Source organism: Bufo gargarizans, unplaced genomic scaffold (assembly GCF_014858855.1).
Source record: "Bufo gargarizans isolate SCDJY-AF-19 unplaced genomic scaffold, ASM1485885v1 fragScaff_scaffold_318_pilon, whole genome shotgun sequence".
In the NCBI taxonomy this organism is placed as follows: Eukaryota; Metazoa; Chordata; class Amphibia; order Anura; family Bufonidae; genus Bufo; species Bufo gargarizans.
The window spans coordinates 102,789-130,178 of record NW_025334090.1 but is presented as its reverse complement, the minus strand read 5'-3'; the positions used below and the strand labels follow the sequence as shown (position 1 = coordinate 130,178).

At 46.5% G+C, this 27,390-nt stretch overlaps 1 protein-coding gene across 1 annotated transcript in view; it reads right to left on the bottom strand.

Annotated features, from left to right (window-relative positions):
- Positions 1 to 27,390, bottom strand: part of WDR97 (WD repeat domain 97) — a gene marked incomplete at its 3' end in the record, with an annotated part of 117,746 nt that overhangs the window by 6,458 nt on the left and 83,898 nt on the right. Inside the window, exons 9-10 of the mRNA XM_044272980.1 lie at positions 4,436 to 4,672; positions 3,911 to 4,001 (exon numbers count right to left, since the gene is read on the bottom strand). Of these exons, the coding sequence (XP_044128915.1) occupies positions 3,911 to 4,001; positions 4,436 to 4,672 (328 nt within the window). The remainder of the gene's footprint in view (positions 1 to 3,910; positions 4,002 to 4,435; positions 4,673 to 27,390) is intronic.

Sequence of the window (27,390 nt, the reverse complement as noted above, 5' to 3'; positions counted from 1 at the left end):
CCCGCTGACTTATTACCCTTCAGATGCCGTGGTCAAATGTGACCATGGCATCGGAACGCGGTAAAACCTGGAAGTGCGCACTGGCTCCTCCGGCAAGGATCGGGGAAGCCGGATGCACCGTGTGACATTAGTTCTGTGGCTGCAGGAACACAGTTTGTGTCTCAGACTCTAATGCTGATGTATTGGGAACCATGAAAAGTGTAAAAAAAAGGTTTTAAAAATAAAAAAAAATGTAAACAATCACCTCCCCTCCCTTTCCCCAAAATGAAAAAACAAAACAAAAAAAACACATCATGAGTATTGCCACACGCGAAAACGCCAGCACTATTAAAACATAACAAATATTTATCCCATATGGAAAACAGCAAAATGGAAAAAATAAAAGTCTAAATGGCCAATTTGCAATTTTTTGGTCTCTTTGGTCCAAACGAAAATGAAATATAAAGTGATCAAAAAGTCGTACAGGCCCAAAATAGTATCAATAAAAACTACAGGGCCGCCCATGGAAGTGATCACTACAGGGCCGTCCATGGAAGTGATCACTACAGGGCCCTCCATGGAAGTGATCACTACAGGGCCGTCCATGGAAGTGATCACTACAGGGCCGTCCATGGAAGTGATCACTACAGGGCCGTCCATGGAAGTGATCACTACAGGGCCGTCCATGGAAGTGATCACTACAGGGCCGTCCATGGAAGTGATCACTACAGGGCCGTCCATGGAAGTGATCACTACAGGGCCGTCCATGGAAGTGATCACTACAGGGCCGTCCATGGAAGTGATCACTACAGGGCCGTCCATGGAAGTGATCACTACAGGGCCGTCCATGGAAGTGATCACTACAGGGCCGTCCATGGAAGTGATCACTACAGGGCCGTCCATGGAAGTGATCACTACAGGGCCGTCCATGGAAGTGATCACTACAGGGCCGTCCATGGAAGTGATCACTACAGGGCCGTCCATGGAAGTGATCACTACAGGGCCGTCCATGGAAGTGATCACTACAGGGCCGTCCATGGAAGTGATCACTACAGGGCCGTCCATGGAAGTGATCACTACAGGGCCGTCCATGGAAGTGATCACTACAGGGCCGTCCATGGAAGTGATCACTACAGGGCCGTCCATGGAAGTGATCACTACAGGGCCGTCCATGGAAGTGATCACTACAGGGCCGTCCATGGAAGTGATCACTACAGGGCCGTCCATGGAAGTGATCACTACAGGGGCCGGTTGGATGTACTGCCACATTCTCTGAAACGCCTTTGGAGACGGCTTATGGTAGAGAAATGAACATTCATTGCACGGACAACAGGTCTGGTAGACATTCCCGCAGTCAGCACGCCAACTGCACGCTCCCTCAAACGTTGCGACTTATGTGGCATTGTGCTCTGTGATCAAACCGCACATTTCAGAGTGGCCTTTCATTGTGGGCAGTCTCAGGCACACCTGTGCAATATTCATGCTGTCTAATCATCACCTTGATCTGCCACACCTGTGAGGTGGGATGGATTATCTCAGCAAAGCAGAAGTGCTCACTGACCAGATCTAGACAGATCTGTGGACAATATCTGACAGTAATGGGTCTTCTGTGTCTGTAGAACATGCTTCAGATCTTTGAGTTCAGCTCAACGATCTGGGTTTATATTTTTGGTCAGTGTAGTATGACTGTGCCTCAGTGCACAAAGCGAGCTCCATGAAAGCTTGATGTGGAGGAACTCGCACAGCGCCCTCACACCCTCTGACCCCTTCAGGATGGGCTGGAATGGCGATGGTTGGTCACACCTTCTCCCCAAACATCGCACCCTGACCCCACAAGTACGGCATATATCCCACAGACTCCCCAAAGTCTTGTGGAAAGTCTTCCCAGAAGTCTGTTAAAGCTCCATGAGATGTCCAAAAAGCTGATATACAGTTGCAAGAAAAAGTTTGTGAACCCTTCGGAATGAGATGGATTTCTGCACAAATTGGTCATAAAATGTGATCTGATCTTCATCTCAGTCACAACAATAGACAATCGCAGTCTGCTTAACCTAATAACACACAAAGAGTTACATGTCACCATGTTTTTATTGAACACACCATGTAACCATTCACAGTGCAGGTGGAAAAGTATGTGAACCCTTGGATGTAATAACTGGTTGAACCTCCTTTGGCAGCAATAACTTCCACCAAACGTTCCCTGTAGTTGCAGATCAGACGTGCACAACGGTCAGGGGTAATTCTTGGCCATTCCTCTTTACAGAACGGTTTCAGTTCAGCAATATTCTTGGGAGGTCTGGTGTGAATCGCTTTCTTGAGGTCCTGCCACAGCATCTCCATCGGGTTGAGGTCAGGACTCTGACTGGGCCGCTCCAGAAGGCGGATTTTCTTCTGTTTAAGCCATTCTGTTGTTGATTTACTCCTATGCTTTGGGTCGTTGTCCTGTTGCAACACCCATCTTCTGTTCAGCTTCAGCTGGTGGACAGATGGCCTTAAGTTCTCCTGCAAAATGTCCTGATAAACTTGGGAATTCATTTTCTCTTCGATGATGGCAATCCGTCCAGGCCCTGACGCAGCAGAGCAGCCCCAAACCATGATGCTCCCACCACCATACCTCACAGTTGGGATGAGGTTTGGAGGTTGGTGTGCTGTGCCTCTTTTTCTCCATACATAGTGTTGTGTGTTTCTTCCAAACAACTCCACTTTGGTGTCATCTGTCCACAGAATATTTTGCCAGTACTGCTGTGGAACATCCAGGTGCTCTTGTGCAAACTGTAAACGTGCAGCAATGTTTTTTGGACAGCAGTGGCTTCCTCTGTGGTCTCCTCCCATGAAATCCATTCTTGTTTAGTGTTTTACGTATCGTGGATTCGCTAACAGGGATGTCAGCATATGCCAGAGACTTCTGTAAGTCTTTAGCTGACACTCTAGGATTCTTCTTCACCTCATTGAGCAGTCTGCGCTGTGCTCTTGCAGTCATCTTTACAGGACGGCCGCTCCTAGGGAAAGTAGCAGCAGTGCTGAACGTCCTCCATTTATAGACAGTTTGTCTTACCGTGGACTGATGAACAGCAAGGCTTTTGGAGATACTTTTATAACCCTTTCCAGCTTTATGCAAGTCAACAATTCTTAATCGTAGGTCTTCTGAGAGCTCTTTTGTGCGAGGCATCATTCACATCAGGCAATGCTTCTTGTGAAAAGCAAACCCAGAACTGGTGTGTTTTCCATAGGGCAGGGCAGCTGTAACCAACACCTCCAATCTCATCTCATTGATTGGACTCCAGTTGGCTGACACCTCACTCAAATTAGCTCTTGGAGATGTCATTAGTCTAGGGGTTCACATACTTTTTCCACCTGCACTGTGAATGTTTACATGGTGTGTTCAATAAAAACATGGTAACATTTAACTCTTTGTGTGTTATTAGGTTAAGCCGACTGTGATTGTCTATTGTTGTGACTTAGATGAAGATCAGATCACATTTTATGACCAATTTGTGCAGAAATCCATATCATTCCAAAGGGTTCACCTACTTTTTCTTGCAACTGTAGGTGTGATGCTCCGGGGTGCACTTACTTTTTGACATATAGGGGAGACTTATTAAGACATTTCCTTCTTGATCTCCTGTGAGCTGGGGTGAGATGTCCTCCATGCATCACAAACTCACACGTGGCAGTAAGGAGAGGGTGGACTTCAGCCATGATTTAGGCCAGTTTCTGGCCTAGATTATAGTAAATCCAACATGCCCTGAGGCTCCACCCTTCTGATAAGACACAACCACTTTTCTTGTCACTTTATAAAAACATGGTAAGAAAAAACCCTGCAAGTTATGGGCCAGATATGGCGAATTTTGTGTTACAAAAACCTCATGAATCTCCCCCATAGTGTAAATAACAAAATCATTTTTAAAAATGGTTGGAAGTGTGACAAGACCTGAGCAGGCGGTTGTCCTCTGTCCAGAGGCGGATGGTTCTGTCTCTTCCACATGAGGCCACTAGGCCCAGTCCCGAGCTGGCACAAAGACCTGAGAAGAGAGACAAGAGGGCAGTGACTGAGGTCCCCACTTTTACTACATGAATCCTTCTCCCATGAGGCCTCTGCTTAGTGCACCATGTTCTGTCTTGTATAACTGCATAGGCCGAGTCCATACAGATTACAAGGCCAGCTTTCTTCAGGATCAAGCAGACACTGGACGCGTCTCTCTAGTAAAATACTCTTATTAGTATCTGCCCCCTTCTTCCCTATGAGACAAATGCTACACACCACCCACGGATAGTGGGACATTTTCCACCACATGCTATGTCTCTGGTTTGTAGGATGCTCAGAACATGAGATTCCAGCTTCAGCATCATGCTGATGTGAAGCCATCTTCATCCAAATTCCATCCCTGACCAATAGAGCCAGAGACCTCCAGCCAACGGGCAGACCTGCTGAAATAGGTGGACCTGACCGCAGTACCTGTTATCTGGTCCTGATGGTCGTGACCAGACGGATGGTCGTTTCGTCTTCCAGTCTTCAGACAGTACTGCACAAGCGTGTAGGTTGCACTGGATGAGTCGTGGAAGGCGACAAAGAGCTGAGAATTGAGGGAGCACAGGCGTCCAACCTGCTGAGCACAGTAAAAGCTCATACACAGACTCAGGCTATCCTCACTGTATGGGAAGAATCTCCAGACCTTCACTGTCAGATCGGACCCTAGAAGAGAGGTCAGGAAGAACCCATTAACATCTCCATACGTCACTGCTCCATCATGACAATGTCAGAGGAGACCTGTTAGTGGCCGAAGGTTAGTAATGCTGGAAGAAGCGCTCAATATGCAGTGATCTGAAGAGGTCTTCACACTCCCTGAACTTTCCCACATTTTCATGTTCCACCTACAACTTAAATGTATTTTATTAAGATTTTATGTGATAGACGAACATAAAGGACGAGTCGGTGCGAAGTGAAGAGAAAATGACACCTGGAAAGTGTGGGGAGCATTTCTTCAGCAGGGACAGGGAAGCTGGGCAGAGTTGATGGGAAGATGGATGGAGATAAATACAGGGCAAACCCGGTAGAGGCTGAAAACGAAAACCGTGGGGGTTTTACCCCTTTTAGGTCACTCAGGATCGCGGTGTGTTTTTACTTTGCATTAAAAGTGCAGGTATGTTCTTGCAGAATCCACACCGTTTTCTGGTGGGGTAGGTGCAGATAAGACAGGAATTGCTTCTGACTTGCAGGTCACTCGGAGGAATTGTTTCTGACTTGCAGGTCACTCGGAGGAATTGTTTCTGACTTGCAGGTCACTCGGAGGAATTGTTTCCGACTTGCAGGTCACTCGGAGGAATTGTTTCCGACTTGCAGGTCACTCGGAGGAATTGTTTCCGACTTGCAGGTCACTCGGAGGAATTGTTTCCGACTTGCAGGTCACTCGGAGGAATTGTTTCCGACTTGCAGGTCACTCGGAGGAATTGTTTCCGACTTGCAGGTCACTCGGAGGAATTGTTTCCGACTTGCAGGTCACTCGGAGGAATTGTTTCCGACTTGCAGGTCACTCGGAGGAATTGTTTCCGACTTGCAGGTCACTCGGAGGAATTGTTTCCGACTTGCAGGTCACTCGGAGGAATTGTTTCCGACTTGCAGGTCACTCGGAGGAATTGTTTCTGACTTGCAGGTCACTCGGAGGAATTGTTTCTGACTTGCAGGTCACTCGGAGGAATTGTTTCTGACTTGCAGGTAACTCGGAGGAATTGTTTCTGACTTGCAGGTCACTCGGAGGAATTGTTTCCGACTTGCAGGTCACTCGGAGGAATTGCTTCTGACTTGCAGGTCACTCGGAGGAATTGCTTCTGACTTGCAGGTCACTCGGAGGAATTGCTTCTGACTTGCAGGTCACTCGGAGGAATTGTTTCTGACTTGCAGGTCACTCGGAGGAATTGTTTCTGACTTGCAGGTCACTCGGAGGAATTGCTTCTGACTTGCAGGTCACTCGGAGGAATTGCTTCTGACTTGCAGGTCACTCGGAGGAATTGCTTCTGACTTGCAGGTCACTCGGAGGAATTGTTTCTGACTTGCAGGTCACTCGGAGGAATTGTTTCTGACTTGCAGGTCACTCTTCAGTCTCTTGAAGGATGGCATTTGAGCCAGCGGAGTCCATGGCATGAGTGTCCTGCCACAAGTGCGGACCCACTGCGCCAACTTGTCTTTAGCCTAAACCCTAAGTGCATTATGCTTACGCTCTACTGGTCTTCACCCCGTAAACCCTGTACAGGGATCTGGACTCTACTGGAAGGGGAGAAACAAGACCGCTACCTCTTAGGCCCCTTCCAGACAAGTGTTCCTCCTGCCGCGAGCCTGCATCGCAGCACCCGGCCTGACCTCCCAGCGCTGTCGGGGGTCACATAGCATTGTATTGATTTATGATGCTATGTAACCCTTACAGTTCTGGTATGTATTGGATAACACTGGCAGCAGTATGCATACATTCCAGAACTGTAAGGGTTACATAGCATCATAAATCAATACAATGCTATGTGACCCCCGACAGCGCTGGGAGGTCAGGCCGGGTGCTGCGCTGTGGACTCGCTGCGGGAGGAACGCTCGTCTGCAAGGGCCTTAGGATAGTCCCAGGACACCAGTGCGTCTCAAGTAATGAGAACATCATGGAAAAGGTCATTCATTTCAGCAATTCAAATCAAAATGTGATCTCTCCTATATTCCATAGATCCATTATACACAGTGATCTGTTATATTCTATAGATCCATTATACACAGCGATCTCTCCTATATTCTATAGATCCATTATACACAGTGATCTCTCCTATATTCTATAGATCCATTATACACGTGATCTCTCCTATATTCTATAGATCCATTATACAGTGATCTCTCCTATATTCTATAGATCCATTATACACAGTGATCTCTCCTATATTCTATAGATCCATTATACACAGTGATCTCTCCTATATTCTATAGATCCATTATACACAGTGATCTCTCCTATATTCTATAGATCCATTATACACAGTGATCTCTCCTATATTCTATAGATCCATTATACACAGTGATCTCTCCTATATTCTATAGATCCATTATACACAGTGATCTCTCCTATATTCTATAGATCCATTATACACAGTGATCTCTCCTATATTCTATAGATCCATTATACACAGTGATCTCTCCTATATTCTATAGATCCATTATACACAGTGATCTCTCCTATATTCTATAGATCCATTATACACAGTGATCTCTCCTATATTCTATAGATCCATTATACACAGCGATCTCTCATATATTCTATAGATCCATTATACACAGTGATCTCTCCTATATTCTATAGATCCATTATACACAGTGATCTCTCCTATATTCTATAGATCCATTATACACAGTGATCTCTCCTATATTCTATAGATCCATTATACACAGTGATCTCTCCTATATTCTATAGATCCATTATACACAGTGATCTCTCCTATATACTATAGATCCATTATACACAGTGATCTCTCATATATTCTATAGATCCATTATACACACAGTGATCTCTCATATATTCTATAGATCCATTATACACAGTGATCTCTCATATATTCTATAGATCCATTATACACAGTGATCTCTCATATATTCTATAGATCCATTATACACACAGTGATCTCTCATATATTCTATAGATCCATTATACACACAGTGATCTCTCATATATTCTATAGATCCATTATACACACAGTGATCTCTCATATATTCTATAGATCCATTATACACAGTGATCTCTCCTATATTCTATAAATCCATTTTACACAGTGATCTCTCCTATATTCTATAAATCCATTATACACAGTGATCTCTCATATATTCTATAGATCCATTATACACACAGTGATCTCTCATATATTCTATAGATCCATTATACACAGTGATCTCTCCTATATTCTATAGATCCATTATACACAGTGATCTCTCATATATTCTATAGATCCATTATACACAGTGATCTCTCATATTGTCACGATCAGTGTAGGGAAAACTCCACACTAAACACAGGAGGGAAGAGGAACAGTAACTGGGCCTGGAAACTAGTGAAGGAACAGGTCACCTCCTAAACAACCCTAATCCGAGCCCTAACTCGGATTAGAATAGATCTATGAATAGATCTTGAAGGTAGGAATATTCATATGCAGGAGACCTAGGCCCTGATTTCCATATAAGGCCCTGGAATGAGGTTAGGACCAGAGACAACCCATTCCTCCCCAGATGGATGAATGGAAGTCTCTGTCTCAGGCCCAGATACAAATAACAGGGAATATAACAAACACAAAACAAAGAAAAGACAAGACTTATCTGAAAGTAGAAAACTGGCGACTCCAGAAGCAGCAGAGCACAACCGGCCAGCTAGTAAGACGGCAGGAAGACAATCTATAAGCCGCACCTCCAAGAGTGAGAAGCGGCTACTTAGGGAGAAGGTAAATTACCAACAAGCAACACCTGAAGCAAGGGGTGTGGCAGTCACCAAAACACAGACACAATAAGATCCACAGGGAACTTGTCAATTGAACCCACGAGTTGCCAGTCTCCCTGATATCCTGGTACCTGTCATGGGAACGTCCGTGACAGTACCCCCCCTTCTATGGGTGGCCTCCGGGCACCCAGGACCGACCTTATCCGGGTGAGATCTATGAAAGGCAATCACTAAACGATTAGCATTAACGTCGGATGCCTGCACCCACATCCTCTCCTCCAGTCCATAACCTCTCCAGTGGACAAGATATTGACGGGATCCACGGAGAACTCAGGGCGTCAATTATTTTCGCAATATTGAATTCCAAATTACCGTCTACCATGACCGGAGCGGGGGGGGCAAGGAAGATGGCTGTAAAGGTTCCACATATTTTTTCAACAAAGACCTATGGAACACATTATGAATTTTTAGGCCTTGAGGAAGTTCAAGACGAAAAGCTACAGGATTAATAATGCCCGTGGTCTTATATGGGCCGATAAACCTTGGACCCAACTTCCAGGAAGGTACCTTCAACTTAATGTTTCTTGTGGAAAGCCACACAGAATCACCCACACTTAGGTCCGGACTCTTCATACGTTTCCTGTAAGCCACACGTTTATAATTGTTGCCCATATTTTTCAAGTTATTTTGAATTTTTCATCGTATTGATGACAACGATGACGAAAAACATTCTTCCTCAGGGATACCAGAAGTATCAGAACCAGAAAATGTGCCAAACTGCGGGTGAAATCCATAGGCCCCAAAAAACTGCGACTCACCAGTAGACTCCGGACTACAATTGTTTATGGCAAACTCTGCCAAAGACAAAAAGGAAGACCACTCCTCCTGGTTCCCAGATACAAAACATCTCAAGCAAGTCTCCAGACTCTGATTAGTTCGCTCCGTCTGTCCGTTCAACTGAGGATGAAAAGCCGAAGAAAAAGACAGTTGTACACCCAGACGAGTACAGAATGCCTTCCAGAACCTAGAAACAAACTGAGTCCCACGATCTGAGACCAAGTCAGAGGGAATGCCATTGTCACGGGGCCGCGCACTCGGTCTCCCATCAGCCGCAGACCTGCTGCTTAGCTTCGGGAGCGAGGATCTGTGTTTGACCTCGTTCCCAGGGCGGCTTTGCTAGCTGGGAGGCTCCCTGCTCCTAGGTCTGCCTTGAGCGCCGAGCTGATCACTCGGTGCTCGACTTGTCTGACGGTCATGTGACGCTGGCCACATCACATGACCCTCAGACCCCACTATAAATACAGGCAGCCTGCTGTCTACAGGTTGCCTGTTAATTCTAGGTTCCTGGCTATTTGTTGGACTACTGAATACTACCTGATCCTGTTCCCTGACGATCCTTTGCCTGCTCCTCCTGTACTGCGCATCCCTCCTGGTATTGTGACCTCGGCTCCCACCTGACTTTTTTGCGGACTCCTCTGGTACTTCTCTACTCTCCTGGTATTTGACCCAGACTTCTCCTGACCATTCTTTGCTTAACCCTTTGTACTGCGTAGCTCTCTTGGTTCTGACCTGGTCCGTTCACGTTCCGTATTTTGTCTTGTCTGTCTTCCCTGCACATATCCTAAGTAAGGGGCTGTCGTCCAGTAGTCCCCTATCAGGACTCGTGAGGCAAGTAGGCAGGGCCAGGGGTGAGGGTGGAGCGCAGTGGTCACTATCCTTCCCCCTGTGTGTGTGGACGGGACCGTTACAGATTAACAGGCCCAATAACCACTGTATCATGAATCCTCTTGTGACCCTGACTGACCATGTCTCTAACCTGACACAGATGGTGCAGGAGCTAGAAGAGAAAACTCTGTTCTTTTGAGTTAGGGCAAGGTTCTTCCACTCCTCAGCCCTCCATTCCACATTTTGACTCCCAGATTAAGCTCCCAGAACCCTTTTCTGGAAACCGGAAGAGGTTTCTCTCCTTTAAGGAGAGTTGCAAACTCTACTTCTGTTTGCGCCACGTTTTCATTTTGGGTCGTCCGTCTCCTCCTCTAACCCTGAAGCGGATAAATTCTCCTCCGAACTGTGCACAGTTTGGGCCCGGGTTCAATCGAACCTAGAAAAGGCTCAAAGTTCTCAAAAACTCAAGGCCGATAGGAGATGTTCAAGGGGGATGAGCTTTCAGGTTGGGGATAAAGTATGATTGTCCTCCATGAATCTATATCTCAAGGTAGCTTCTAGTATATTTTCTCCTCGTTTTATTGGACCGTATAAGATCACGGAGATGATTAATCTGGTATCGTTTAAGTTGAAGCTGCCCGAGTCGTCCACATTCATAATGTATTTCATAAATCTCTACTTAAAAAGTATTCTGAACCTGTTGTGCCGTTGAAAGCATCGCCTCCGCCGATTCTTGTAAGTGATGCTGTCGAGTATGTGGTGTCTAAGATAGTGGATGTCAGGAGAGTGCGTAATTCCTTACCGTACCTGATTCACTGGAAGGGGTATGGACCTGAAGAGAGATCTTGGGTACCCGCCAGGGAGGTTCATGCTCCTAGACTTGTTCGAAAATTTCATTTAGAACACCCTAAAAGCCCATTGCCTGAAGTCTTGGGTCCGGTGGCCCCTCTTGTAAAAGGGGGGGGGGGGTACTGTCACGGGGCGCCAAAGGCGCACTCGGTCTCCCATCAGCCGCAGACCTGCTGCTTAGCTTCGGGAGCGAGGATCTGTGTTTGGCCTCGTTCCCAGGGCGGCTTTGCTAGCTGGGAGGCTCCCTGCTCCTAGGTCTGCCTTGAGCGCCGAGCTGATCACTCGGTGCTCGACTTGTCTGTCTGTTGGTCATGTGACGCTGGCCACGTCACATGACCCTCAGATCCCACTATAAATACAGGCAGCCTGCTGGCCACAGGTTGCCTGTTAATTCTAGGTTCCTGGCTATTTGTTGGATACCTGTGTACTTACCTGATCCTGTTCCCTGACGATCCTTTGCCTGCTCCTCCTGTACTGCGCATCTCTCCTGGTATTGTGACCTCGGCTCCCACCTGACTACTCTTTGCGGACTCCATTGGTACTTCTCTACTCTCCTGGCATTTGAACCCCGGCTTCTCCTGACCATTCTTTGCTTAACCCTTTGTACTGCGTAGCTCTCTTGGTTTTGACCCGGTCTGTTCACGTTCCGTATTCTTTCTTGTCTGTCTTCCCTGCACATATCCTAAGTTAGGGACTGTCGTCCAGTTGTCCCCTGTCATCAGGACTCGTGAGGCAAGTAGGCAGGGCCAGGGGTGAGGGTGGAGCGCAGTGGTCATGGAGTTTCACCATGTTGTCAACAAATACCTGTGCAAGGGTTTTAGCTCTAGGTAGGCCTGGTAATGCAATAAAATGTACCATTTTATTAAAGCGATCAACTACCACCAGAATAACTGTCTTTTCTGAAGAATTTGGTAGATCAGTGATAAAGTCCATGGATACATTAGTCCATGGTCTGGACTGAATGGGTAACAGAAGTAAAGATCCAGAAGGTCGAGTATGTGTCACCTTGGCACGTGCACAGGTAGTACAGGGTGACACATACTCCTTCACACACTTACACCACCCCGGCCACCAGAATCTAGGAGATATAAGATTGGCAGTGGACCTATTCTCAGGATGTCCTGTAAGAACTGTACAGTGATGTTCCTCCAACACCTTGTGACACAATTACGGTGGCACAAATAGTTTCCAAGAGGGACACGAGTCCGGTACATCTCACTGAGCCTCTAACACCTTCACCTCAAGGTCAGGATAGAGGGCGGAAATCACCCCTCCTTTAGACAGTATGGGCCACTGAGGAAGAAGCATTGCGCTTCAAAATGAGTTTGGTATTCCCTGCAGCAATATACATGTTTAGTAGCTCTCAAGCAATTATAGTAACCCTGGAAAAGGACCGAACAATCTGATCCGGTTCAACTGGGAGCATCATACAACGAACAACCCGGCACCTCTGCATCCATCCAGAGGACAAGACACCGCTGAAGCTCTCGCTCACGTGGGATGCCACATCAGGAGCTGGTAAGCACAGCGGTGAATAGGAACATACATCGTGGTAGACCACTCCCGATCCATGCGGCATCTACAGGACGGGTAACGTTACAATATAAAGACTGTAAAGAGCCAGGATTACACACAAAGTCTTTGAACTTTCACTGGCAGAAATCAATCATTGGTGCATGGATGGGTAGATAAAAAACTTTTTGGATATACCAGTTGCATTCTATTTGTATATCCTATTCTACCCAAACATAGCAGCCTTTTTTATTTAAATAGCGATCGGCTGATACCCCATTTAAATCTCATAAATCGAATTAATAACTACACCTATATAAGGGGTCTTCATCAACCCAGTTTATCAAAGACTAATCTATAAATACATGTTCCCTTACGTCCTACCAGCAGCACAGATGGGGTTAACTGCCCCTGTGGACTGGTAGGACCGGCGGAATTTTAATGAGCCCAAGAACCAATAAACGATCTTCAGCTCCCTGAAAGGGAGGAGATCACCCCCCAGCCCACCGTGTTTTTTTCTGTCCTTTGGACAGGTTGGACTGGCGTATCGCTCCTTCTGGGAGCTGAGAGTGTTAAGGGCTCCTTTCTTTCTGTAAAGGATCGCCCCGTTTTTATCATGGCTCTCTTTTTGCCTTTATTTCAGGCGGATTGCGGCGATTTTTCTATACCTGGGGACCGTCGGGGAGCGGGGTGTCCCCCTCCCCTCTCCTTTCAAGTTTCTCCTGGTCTCCCGTTCCTTCCCATCGCCACATGCGTGCGGCGCTATGGGCGCCGCCATCTTCCGGAAGTGACGCGCACTAGCTGCGCTACGTCACTTCCGGTTTTTTCGCAGCGCGGTTTGAGGTTCTTCCTCACCTACTTGTTAGAATTGCTCCCCTATATACATCCTGAGATCCAGGATGACCCGGGGCAGCTACCCAAAGCATATTGAGCTAGTTTTTTGGCTCTCTCATATCTCTAGGATACTTACGATTTGGGACCCGCCCAGGGGGCGGGGCTTCCTCCTTTTAAGCACCCAGAGCCTGTCATTCAGTGCTCTGGTTGCATCGCTTTGACAAGCTAGCTCCAGAGTTCCCTGTGCCTTGTGATATCCTTATAGTATTGCTTGACGTGGGTTTGTGTGTTCCTCTTCTGCAGCTCTATATTTCTCTAGTGCTGGTGGGCCCCCTTAAGGTCTTGTTTCTCCACCTCCAATTTTTTGTAGGTGTTATGACCTGTCTTTTTTTCCAATTACATGACTATGGCTTCCCCCAAGGATCCGGATCAGCGAAAAACTGGGGCCAAGAGGAAGCATTTGGCGTGCTTTGATTGCAACACGCCCTTAACTGACGGCTGTCCCTACTCTAGGTGTGAGAGTTGTCGCACGGCATCCACGGAACCCACGATGCAGGAAATGTTTCAGTGGACGAAGACATACGTGGATGATTCCATTAAGGGAGTGGTGCGTTTACTTAATGAGAGGTTACCAGGACCCTCTCAGACTCCCATGGATGTGGTCGCTCCAGTCGCACCAGTCGAAAGACCTACCCCCTGTTCGGTGGGGTCTTCTTCCGAGGAAGAAGAAATTACTTCTTGCTTTTTCCCTCCAGAAAAGACGCAGAAGTTACTTAAGTCCATCAGGTCGGGGGACCATGATGTTGACATTGGGGAGTCCTCCGATCCCGCCGTACGGACACAGCGTGTCTTCAGAGCGGATGAGACCCTTCTCTCTGTGATGCGCACAGAATGGCGAAAGCCTGAGAAACGTCCAGTTCTCACTAGAAAGTTTAAACTCATGTACCCGATGGCTATACCCTTGGTGGAATCGTGGGGTTCCGTTCCCAAGGTGGACATGGCTATAGCCAAGTTGTCCCGGCGCACTCTAGTCCCTGCAGATGATGGGTCTAGTCTGCAGGACCCTCTAGATCGGAGGGCAGAGTGCACCCTTAGAAGGAGTTATGCGGCGGCCGCTGCCTCCGCATCAACTTCGATTGCGGCCACTGAAGTAGCCACCTATCTACGCTCTAGTCTCAACCAGATCCAGACAGACGTGGACCAGAGCGTATCCAGGGATGATATCCTGGCAGCCTTTAAATCAGCCAACCTGGCTATGGACTTCTTAGTTGACTCCACCCAGATGCAGCTGAAGCTGGCCGCCAAAACTATGGCCTTAGTTTCGGCTGCCCGCAGACCACTCTGGCTGAAACCTTGGGTCGCGGACAACACGTCCAAGTTCAACCTTTGTGGGCTCCCCTTCGAACCAGACAGGCTGTTTGGGTCCGAATTGGATAAGATAATGGAGGGGCTCTCCGACAAAAAGGGGAAGAGCCTCCCCCAGCAGCCCTTTCGGGGACGCCCCAGACAGGCAAAGAAGCGCGAAGGACGTCCGGGGCAGCAGTCTAGGCGCAGAGATTGGGGGGGACCGTCTCGTAAATATTCGAGGCGCTCCCGTAAACCCGCCAAGGAGGCAAAACCCTCCTGACTATGGGCCTCTTCGAGGCTCTTGGATAAGCCCTGCTGTCCCTGCAGTGTCTCCTCTAGACTTTCCCAGTACCACTCCCCCAAATGCCCGTGGGGGGCCGTCTCTCCCATTTCAGAGACTCTTGGAGTCAGTTGATCGCAGACCCTTGGGTTCTGGACTTAGTCTCCGTCGGGTACCGGGTAGACTTTCTCTCTCTCCCCCCAGAGAGATTCGTCGCTACACGAAACTTCGGGCCGGCCAAACAAGTGGTCCTGGAATCTTACATCCAGGACTATATCTTCAAGGGAGCCCTAGAGGAGGTGCCGGCAGGGGAGAGAGGCCTAGGCATTTACTCACCAGTGTTCCTGGTTCCCAAGAAGACGGGAGACCTCCGGATTATCATCGACTTGAGATTTCTCAATCGATTTATAAGGAAAACAAGGTTTCGCATGGAAACCATAAGGTCAGTCGCCCATATCCTCAACCTCGGGGATGTCATGGCTACTCTGGACCTCAAAGATGCTTATCTTCATATTCCGATCCATTCCGCTTTCCGGAAATTTCTCAGGATCGCGGTCCAGATTTCAGGGGTTCGCAGGCACTTTCAGTTCACCGCGCTCCCCTTCGGAATCTCTTCTGCCCCCCTTATCTTCACCAAAGTGGTGGTGTCGGTGGTGGCAGCATTGAGACTTCAAGGTCTGACTATTATTCCTTATCTGGACGATTGGCTTTTCATAGCCTCTTCAGTTCCGATCCTTACCCACCATCTTCAGGTCGCAATCTCCTTTCTTCTCCGCCTAGGCTGGATTATCAACTGGCAGAAGTCGAATGTGAGCCCATCATCTTCAATCCATTATTTAGGATTCGTGGTCGACTCTGTGGAGATGTCCCTCCGGTTGACTCAAGAAAGGAAAGCGCGGATTCAGGACCTGGCAAAGGTCCTTTATGTCCCTCGCCGAGTCTCTATTCGGACTCTCATGAAGATGGTGGGGCTCATGTCAGCGGCTGCGGACGCAGTCCCTTGGGCGCTATGGCACCTCCGTCCTCTTCAGTCGGAGGTCTTACACTGCGGGGCTAGATTCCCTGTGCTCCCTGTCCGGTCAAACCCGGATTTCCCTCAGATGGTGGTTTCGACTGCCAGCAGGGAAGTCTATGACCCAACCAAATTGGGTCATATTGACTACAGACGCGTCCCTTGTAGGCTGGGGCGCTCACCTGGACGGATCCCCAGTGCAGGGATCCTGGTCCCCCTTGGAGCGGCATCTTTCCTCCAATCTTCGCGAGATGAGAGTTATCCGGCTAGCCCTCCTTCACTTCGCCCCTCAGATTCGGGGCAAAGCGGTGAAAGTCCAGTCAGACAATATGACTGCGGTTCTTTATATAAACAAGCAGGGAGGCACAAGGTCATTACCCCTTCTATCAGAGATCGGGGTGATCCTTCGGTGGGCAGAGTTGAACCTTTCCCATCTATCTGCCGTTCATATCCGAGGTTCCCTCAATATGATAGCAGACCGCTTAAGTCGAGGATTACCGACCATGGAGTGGTCTCTGCATCCGGAGGTCTTCAGGCAGCTAGTTCACAGTTGGGGTATGCCAGAGGTGGACCTCATGGCAACCAGGTTCAACGCCAAGGTGCTGAGGTTCTGTTCCCTGTACCGGGAAGACAACCCCCTGGCGATAGATGCTCTGTCGATACCGTGGAGGTTCAGGCTGGCTTACATCTTCCCTCCGTTTTCCATGATACCGAGGGTATTGATGAAAATCCGTCAGGATCAGGCCTCGGTAATAGCCATCATACCGTTTTGGCCCAAAAGATCCTGGTTTACCCAGCTCATTCAGATGAGTCGGGGACAATACTGGAGACTCCCCCCGGAGCAGACCCTGGTGTCGTGGGACACTCACCTCTGCCCAGATCTGCACAGGTTCAACCTGACAGCCTGGAGGTTGATCAGTCCCTTCCCAACATAGAAGGGCTTTCCGAGTCGGTCCTGAGAGCTTTGTCGCATTCCCGAGCAGAGTCTACAAACAAGGCCTACTCCAGGATCATGAGAATCTTCGTGGCATGGTGTGATTCCAAACAGGTGGCGTCTGCAGATCCGCCCCTTCCTGCGATACTACATTTCCTTCAGGACGGATTAGATAGAGGCCTATCTCCAGCTACCTTGAAGGTACAAATTTGTGCCATCTCGGCCTGTCTCAACAGGCCATACTCTCGGGACCCACTCATCAAACGCTTCTTGAAGGGAGCGGAAAGACTAAAGCCTACTATACTGAAACCCATTCCCCAGTGGGATCTTTCAGTAGTGCTCAGGGGGCTAGCATCTCCCCCCTTCGAGCCTTTGGAGGAGGTAGATTTCAAATATTTAACTCTAAAGATGGTCTTTCTTCTGGCTATAGCCTCAGCCAAAAGAGTCTCTGAATTACAGGCTCTCTGCAATTCATCCATATATTATTTTCTTACAAGACAGAGTACTCCTGAAGTTTTTACCATACTTCAGACCTAAGGTACCTACTTTTCAAAACATCAACCAGGTAATCTCTTTACCAGTTTTGTTTACAGCCTCCTCCTCTGATACTCCAGCTAGAGATCCGCTGGATATTTCTAGATGCCTCCAGATCTATGTGGATAGATCCAGAGAGTTCAGGATAGATGAGAATCTCCTTATCCTGTTTGCCGGTAAGTCTAAAGGCCGTAAAGCGTCTAAAGCCACCATTAGTCGCTGGATCAAGGAGGCCATTAAGGAAGCCTTTGTCTCCCAAACCTTAGATCCTCCCGAGTTTGTGAGAGCCCATTCTACTAGGGCGGTCTCCACCTCGGTTGCGGAAAGAAGCCTTCTCCCCTTAGATTTGATCTGTAAGGCGGCCTCCTGGAGCTCTGAGTCAACCTTCATCTCCCATTATAGGATAGATGCTAGGATGGCAGAGTTTTCGGCTTTTGGGCAGACAGTTCTTACTTCTGCGAGGCATGAGGACCCTCCCTAGGGGTTTTATCTTGCTATCTCCCCATCTGTGCTGCTGGTAGGACGTAAGGGAATCGTTAATTTCTAACGATAATTTGTTTTCCCTTAGTCCTAACAGCAGCACACAAATATCCCTCCCTAAATACATCATACTTGTTAAAAACACGGTGGGCTGGGGGGTGATCTCCTCCCTTTCAGGGAGCTGAAGATCGTTTATTGGTTCTTGGGCTCATTAAAATTTTGCCGGTCCTACCAGTCCACAGGGACAGTTAACCCCATCTGTGCTGCTGTTAGGACTAAGGGAAAACAAATTATCGTTAGAAATTAACGATTATTGCATTGCGATCGCTAAATACCTTTTGTCTTGACAGCAACAGTGCCATCTACTGATATAGAAAGGACACAGTCTGGTGTTAGCCAATAGAAAACTAGTGTGAGGAGAGCACTAATCTACTGATATAGAAAGGACACAGTCTGGTACTGTGGTAGCCAATAGTGTGATGAGAGCACTAATCTACTGATATAGAAAGGACACAGTCTGGTACTGTGGTAGCCAATAGTGTGAGGAGAGCACTAATCTACTGATATAAAAGGACACAGTCTGGTACTGTGGTAGACAATAGTGTGAGGAGAGCACTAATCTACTGATATAGAAAGGACACAGTCTGGTACTGTGGTAGCCAATAGTGTGAGGAGAGCACTAATCTACTGATATAGAAAGGACACAGTCTGGTACTGTGGTAGCCAATAGTGTGATGAGAGCACTAATCTACTGATATAGAAAGGACACAGTCTGGTACTGTGGTAGCCAATAGTGTGAGGAGAGCACTAATCTACTGATATAGAAAGGACACAGTCTGGTACTGTGGTAGCCAATAGTGTGATGAGAGCACTAATCTACCGATATAGAAAGGACACAGTCTGGTACTGTGGTAGCCAATAGTGTGATGAGAGCACTAATCTACGGATATAGAAAGGACACAGTCTGGTACTGTGGCAGCCAATAGTGTGATGAGAGCACTAATCTACTGATATAGAAAGGACACAGTCTGGTACTGTGGTAGCCAATAGTGTGAGGAGAGCACTAATCTACTGATATAAAAGGACACAGTCTGGTACTGTGGTAGCCAATAGTGTGAGGAGAGCACTAATCTACGGATATAGAAAGGACACAGTCTGGTACTGTGGTAGCCAATAGTGTGAGGAGAGCACTAATCTACTGATATAGAAAGGACACAGTCTGGTGGTAGCCAATAGTGTGAGGAGAGCACTAATCTACTGATATAGAAAGGACACAGTCTGGTACTGTGGTAGCCAATAGTGTGAGGAGAGCATTAATCTACTGATATAGAAAGGACACAGTCTGGCACTGTGGTAGCCAATAGTGTGATGAGAGCACTAATCTACTGATATAGAAAGGACACAGTCTGGTACTGTGGTAGCCAATAGTGTGAGGAGAGCACTAATCTACTGATATAGAAAGGACACAGTCTGGTACTGTGGTAGCCAATAGTGTGAGGAGAGCACTAATCTACTGATATAGAAAGGACACAGTCTGGCACTGTGGTAGCCAATAGTGTGAGGAGAGCACTAATCTACTGATATAGAAAGGACACAGTCTGGCACTGTGGTAGCCAATAGTGTGAGGAGAGCACTAATCTACTGATATAGAAAGGACACAGTCTGGTACTGTGGTAGCCAATAGTGTGAGGAGAGCACTAATCTACTGATATAGAAAGGACACAGTCTGGTACTGTGGTAGCCAATAGTGTGAGGAGAGCACTAATCTACTGATATAGAAAGGACACAGTCTGGTACTGTGGTAGCCAATAGTGTGAGGAGAGCACTAATCTACTGATATAGAAAGGACACAGTCTGGTACTGTGGTAGCCAATAGTGTGAGGAGAGCACTAATCTACTGATATAGAAAGGACAAAGTCTGGTACTGTGGTAGCCAATAGTGTGAGGAGAGCACTAATCTACTGATATAGAAAGGACACAGTCTGGTACTGTGGTAGCCAATAGTGTGAGGAGAGCACTAATCTACTGATATAGAAAGGACACAGTCTGGTACTGTGGTAGCCAATAGTGTGAGGAGAGCACTAATCTACTGATATAGAAAGGACACAGTCTGGTACTGTGGCTAGCCAATAGTGTGAGGAGAGCACTAATCTACTGATATAGAAAGGACACAGTCTGGTACTGTGGTAGCCAATAGTGTGAGGAGAGCACTAATCTACTGATATAGAAAGGACACAGTCTGGTACTGTGGTAGCCAATAGTGTGAGGAGAGCACTAATCTACTGATATAGAAAGGACACAGTCTGGTACTGTGGTAGCCAATAGTGTGAGGAGAGCACTAATCTACTGATATAGAAAGGACAAAGTCTGGTACTGTGGTAGCCAATAGTGTGAGGAGAGCACTAATCTACTGATATAGAAAGGACACAGTCTGGTACTGTGGTAGCCAATAGTGTGAGGAGAGCACTAATCTACTGATATAGAAAGGACACAGTCTGGTACTGTGGTAGCCAATAGTGTGAGGAGAGCACTAATCTACTGATATAGAAAGGACACAGTCTGGTACTGTGGTAGCCAATAGTGTGAGGAGAGCACTAATCTACTGATATAGAAAGGACACAGTCTGGTACTGTGGTAGCCAATAGTGTGAGGAGAGCACTAATCTACTGATATAGAAAGGACACAGTCTGGTACTGTGGTAGCCAATAGTGTGAGGAGAGCACTAATCTACTGATATAGAAAGGACACAGTCTGGTACTGTGGTAGCCAATAGTGTGAGGAGAGCACTAATCTACTGATATAGAAAGGACACAGTCTGGTACTGTGGTAGCCAATAGTGTGAGGAGAGCACTAATCTACTGATATAGAAAGGACACAGTCTGGTACTGTGGTAGCCAATAGTGTGAGGAGAGCACTAATCTACTGATATAGAAAGGACACAGTCTGGTACTGTGGTAGCCAATAGTGTGAGGAGAGCACTAATCTACTGATATAGAAAGGACACAGTCTGGTACTGTGGTAGCCAATAGTGTGAGGAGAGCACTAATCTACTGATATAGAAAGGACACAGTCTGGTACTGTGGTAGCCAATAGTGTGAGGAGAGCACTAATCTACTGATATAGAAAGGACAACAGTCTGGTACTGTGGTAGCCAATAGTGTGAGGAGAGCACTAATCTACTGATATAGAAAGGACACAGTCTGGTACTGTGGTAGCCAATAGTGTGAGGAGAGCACTAATCTACTGATATAGAAAGGACACAGTCTGGTACTGTGGTAGCCAATAGTGTGAGGAGAGCACTAATCTACTGATATAGAAAGGACACAGTCTGGTACTGTGGTAGCCAATAGTGTGAGGAGAGCACTAATCTACTGATATAGAAAGGACACAGTCTGGTACTGTGGTAGCCAATAGTGTGAGGAGAGCACTAATCTACTGATATAGAAAGGACACAGTCTGGTACTGTGGTAGCCAATAGTGTGAGGAGAGCACTAATCTACTGATATAGAAAGGACACAGTCTGGTACTGTGGTAGCCAATAGTGTGAGGAGAGCACTAATCTACTGATATAGAAAGGACAAAGTCTGGTACTGTGGTAGCCAATAGTGTGAGGAGAGCACTAATCTACTGATATAGAAAGGACACAGTCTGGTACTGTGGTAGCCAATAGTGTGAGGAGAGCACTAATCTACTGATATAGAAAGGACACAGTCTGGTACTGTGGTAGCCAATAGTGTGAGGAGAGCACTAATCTACTGAGATAGAAAGGACACAGTCTGGTACTGTGGTAGCCAATAGTGTGATGAGAGCACTAATCTACTGATATAGAAAGGACACAGTCTGGTACTGTGGTAGCCAATAGTGTGAGGAGAGCACTAATCTACTGATATAGAAAGGACACCGTCTGGTACTGTGGTAGCCAATAGTGTGATGAGAGCACTAATCTACTGATATAGAAAGGACACAGTCTGGTACTGTGGTAGCCAATAGTGTGAGGAGAGCACTAATCTACTGATATAGAAAGGACACAGTCTGGTACTGTGGTAGCCAATAGTGTGAGGAGAGCACTAATCTACTGATATAGAAAGGACACAGTCTGGTACTGTGGTAGCCAATAGTGTGAGGAGAGCACTAATCTACTGATATAGAAAGGACACAGTCTGGTACTGTGGTAGCCAATAGTGTGAGGAGAGCACTAATCTACTGATATAGAAAGGACACAGTCTGGTACTGTGGTAGCCAATAGTGTGAGGAGAGCACTAATCTACTGATATAGAAAGGACACAGTCTGGTACTGTGGTAGCCAATAGTGTGATGAGAGCACTAATCTACTGATATAGAAAGGACACAGTCTGGTACTGTGGTAGCCAATAGTGTGAGGAGAGCACTAATCTACTGATATAGAAAGGACACAGTCTGGTACTGTGGTAGCCAATAGTGTGAGGAGAGCACTAATCTACTGATATAGAAAGGACACAGTCTGGTACTGTGGTAGCCAATAGTGTGAGGAGAGCACTAATCTACTGATATAGAAAGGACACAGTCTGGTACTGTGGTAGCCAATAGTGTGAGGAGAGCACTAATCTACTGATATAGAAAGGACACAGTCTGGTACTGTGGTAGCCAATAGTGTGAGGAGAGCACTAATCTACTGATATAGAAAGGACACAGTCTGGTACTGTGGTAGCCAATAGTGTGAGGAGAGCACTAATCTACTGATATAGAAAGGACACAGTCTGGTACTGTGGTAGCCAATAGTGTGAGGAGAGCACTAATCTACTGATATAGAAAGGACACAGTCTGGTACTGTGGTAGCCAATAGTGTGAGGAGAGCACTAATCTACTGATATAGAAAGGACACAGTCTGGTACTGTGGTAGCCAATAGTGTGATGAGAGCACTAATCTACTGATATAGAAAGGACACAGTCTGGTACTGTGGTAGCCAATAGTGTGAGGAGAGCACTAATCTACTGATATAGAAAGGACACAGTCTGGTACTGTGGTAGCCAATAGTGTGAGGAGAGCACTAATCTACTGATATAGAAAGGACACAGTCTGGTACTGTGGTAGCCAATAGTGTGAGGAGAGCACTAATCTACTGATATAGAAAGGACACAGTCTGGTACTGTGGTAGCCAATAGTGTGAGGAGAGCACTAATCTACTGATATAGAAAGGACACAGTCTGGTACTGTGGTAGCCAATAGTGTGAGGAGAGCACTAATCTACTGATATAGAAGGACACAGTCTGGTACTGTGGTAGCCAATAGTGTGAGGAGAGCACTAATCTACTGATATAGAAAGGACACAGTCTGGTACTGTGGTAGCCAATAGTGTGAGGAGAGCACTAATCTACTGATATAGAAAGGACACAGTCTGGTACTGTGGTAGCCAATAGTGTGAGGAGAGCACTAATCTACTGATATAGAAAGGACACAGTCTGGTACTGTGGTAGCCAATAGTGTGAGGAGAGCACTAATCTACTGATATAGAAAGGACACAGTCTGGTACTGTGGTAGCCAATAGTGTGAGGAGAGCACTAATCTACTGATATAGAAAGGACACAGTCTGGTACTGTGGTAGCCAATAGTGTGAGGAGAGCACTAATCTACTGATATAGAAAGGACACAGTCTGGTACTGTGGTAGCCAATAGTGTGAGGAGAGCACTAATCTACTGATATAGAAAGGACACAGTCTGGTACTGTGGTAGCCAATAGTGTGAGGAGAGCACTAATCTACTGATATAGAAAGGACACAGTCTGGCACTGTGGTAGCCAATAGTGTGAGGAGAGCACTAATCTACTGATATAGAAAGGACACAGTCTGGCACTGTGGTAGCCAATAGTGTGATGAGAGCACTAATCTACTGATATAGAAAGGACACAGTCTGGTACTGTGGTAGCCAATAGTGTGAGGAGAGCACTAATCTACTGATATAGAAAGGACACAGTCTGGTACTGTGGTAGCCAATAGTGTGAGGAGAGCACTAATCTACTGATATAGAAAGGACACAGTCTGGTACTGTGGTAGCCAATAGTGTGAGGAGAGCACTAATCTACTGATATAGAAAGGACACAGTCTGGTACTGTGGTAGCCAATAGTGTGAGGAGAGCACTAATCTACTGATATAGAAAGGACACAGTCTGGTACTGTGGTAGCCAATAGTGTGAGGAGAGCACTAATCTACTGATATAGAAAGGACACAGTCTGGTACTGTGGTAGCCAATAGTGTGAGGAGAGCACTAATCTACTGATATAGAAAGGACACAGTCTGGTACTGTGGTAGCCAATAGTGTGAGGAGAGCACTAATCTACTGATATAGAAAGGACACAGTCTGGTACTGTGGTAGCCAATAGTGTGAGGAGAGCACTAATCTACTGATATAGAAAGGACACAGTCTGGTACTGTGGTAGCCAATAGTGTGAGGAGAGCACTAATCTACTGATATAGAAAGGACACAGTCTGGTACTGTGGTAGCCAATAGTGTGAGGAGAGCACTAATCTACTGATATAGAAAGGACACAGTCTGGTACTGTGGTAGCCAATAGTGTGATGAGAGCACTAATCTACTGATATAGAAAGGACACAGTCTGGTACTGTGGTAGCCAATAGTGTGAGGAGAGCACTAATCTACTGATATAGAAAGGACACAGTCTGGTACTGTGGTAGCCAATAGTGTGAGGAGAGCACTAATCTACTGATATAGAAAGGACACAGTCTGGTACTGTGGTAGCCAATAGTGTGAGGAGAGCACTAATCTACTGATATAGAAAGGACACAGTCTGGTACTGTGGTAGCCAATAGTGTGAGGAGAGCACTAATCTACTGATATAGAAAGGACACAGTCTGGTACTGTGGTAGCCAATAGTGTGAGGAGAGCACTAATCTACTGATATAGAAAGGACACAGTCTGGTACTGTGGTAGCCAATAGTGTGAGGAGAGCACTAATCTACTGATATAGAAAGGACACAGTCTGGTACTGTGGTAGCCAATAGTGTGAGGAGAGCACTAATCTACTGATATAGAAAGGACACAGTCTGGTACTGTGGTAGCCAATAGTGTGATGAGAGCACTAATCTACTGATATAGAAAGGACACAGTCTGGTACTGTGGTAGCCAATAGTGTGAGGAGAGCACTAATCTACTGATATAGAAGGACACAGTCTGGTACTGTGGTAGCCAATAGTGTGATGAGAGCACTAATCTACTGATATAGAAAGGACACAGTCTGGTACTGTGGTAGCCAATAGTGTGAGGAGAGCACTAATCTACTGATATAGAAAGGACACAGTCTGGTACTGTGGTAGCCAATAGTGTGAGGAGAGCACTAATCTACTGATATAGAAAGGACACAGTCTGGTACTGTGGTAGCCAATAGTGTGAGGAGAGCACTAATCTACTGATATAGAAAGGACACAGTCTGGTACTGTGGTAGCCAATAGTGTGAGGAGAGCACTAATCTACTGATATAGAAAGGACACAGTCTGGTACTGTGGTAGCCAATAGTGTGAGGAGAGCACTAATCTACTGATATAGAAAGGACACAGTCTGGTACTGTGGTAGCCAATAGTGTGAGGAGAGCACTAATCTACTGATATAGAAAGGACACAGTCTGGTACTGTGGTAGCCAATAGTGTGAGGAGAGCACTAATCTACTGATATAGAAAGGACACAGTCTGGTACTGTGGTAGCCAATAGTGTGAGGAGAGCACTAATCTACTGATATAGAAAGGACACAGTCTGGTACTGTGGTAGCCAATAGTGTGAGGAGAGCACTAATCTACTGATATAGAAAGGACACAGTCTGGTACTGTGGTAGCCAATAGTGTGAGGAGAGCACTAATCTACTGATATAGAAAGGACACAGTCTGGTACTGTGGTAGCCAATAGTGTGATGAGAGCACTAATCTACTGATATAGAAAGGACACAGTCTGGTACTGTGGTAGCCAATAGTGTGAGGAGAGCACTAATCTACTGATATAGAAAGGACACAGTCTGGTACTGTGGTAGCCAATAGTGTGATGAGAGCACTAATCTACTGATATAGAAAGGACACAGTCTGGTACTGTGGTAGCCAATAGTGTGAGGAGAGCACTAATCTACTGATATAGAAAGGACACAGTCTGGTACTGTGGTAGCCAATAGTGTGAGGAGAGCACTAATCTACTGATATAGAAAGGACACAGTCTGGTACTGTGGTAGCCAATAGTGTGAGGAGAGCACTAATCTACTGATATAGAAAGGACACAGTCTGGTACTGTGGTAGCCAATAGTGTGAGGAGAGCACTAATCTACTGATATAGAAAGGACACAGTCTGGTACTGTGGTAGCCAATAGTGTGAGGAGAGCACTAATCTACTGATATAGAAAGGACACAGTCTGGTACTGTGGTAGCCAATAGTGTGAGGAGAGCACTAATCTACTGATATAGAAAGGACACAGTCTGGTACTGTGGTAGCCAATAGTGTGAGGAGAGCACTAATCTACTGATATAGAAAGGACACAGTCTGGTACTGTGGTAGCCAATAGTGTGAGGAGAGCACTAATCTACTGATATAGAAAGGACACAGTCTGGTACTGTGGTAGCCAATAGTGTGAGGAGAGCACTAATCTACTGATATAGAAAGGACACAGTCTGGTACTGTGGTAGCCAATAGTGTGAGGAGAGCACTAATCTACTGATATAGAAAGGACACAGTCTGGTACTGTGGTAGCCAATAGTGTGAGGAGAGCACTAATTCTACTGATATAGAAAGGACACAGTCTGGTACTGTGGTAGCAATAGTGTGAGGAGAGCACTAATCTACTGATATAGAAAGGACACAGTCTGGTACTGTGGTAGCCAATAGTGTGAGGAGAGCACTAATCTACTGATATAGAAAGGACACAGTCTGGTACTGTGGTAGCCAATAGTGTGAGGAGAGCACTAATCTACTGATATAGAAAGGACACAGTCTGGTACTGTGGTAGCCAATAGTGTGAGGAGAGCACTAATCTACTGATATAGAAAGGACACAGTCTGGTACTGTGGTAGCCAATAGTGTGAGGAGAGCACTAATCTACTGATATAGAAAGGACACAGTCTGGTACTGTGGTAGCCAATAGTGTGATGACGAGCACTAATTCTACTGATATAGAAGGACACAGTCTGGTACTGTGGTAGCCAATAGTGTGAGGAGAAGCCACTAATCTACTGGATATAGAAAAAGACACAGTCTCGTTACTGTGGGTTAGCCATAGTGTGAGGAGAGAGCAGCAGCACTAATATACTGATATAGAAGGAAACAGTCTGGTAATGTGGTAGCCAATAGTGTGAGGTGAGAGAACTAATCTAACTGATATAGAAAGGCAACAAATCGGGTACGTGGTATACATAGTGTTAGGAGAGCACTATCTACTGAGGATTGGAAAGGACACATCTGGTACTGTGGTAGCCAAATTAGATGGATGAGAGCAATAATCTACCGATATAGAAGGAAGGACAAAGTCTGGCCAATTGTGGTAGCCAATAGTG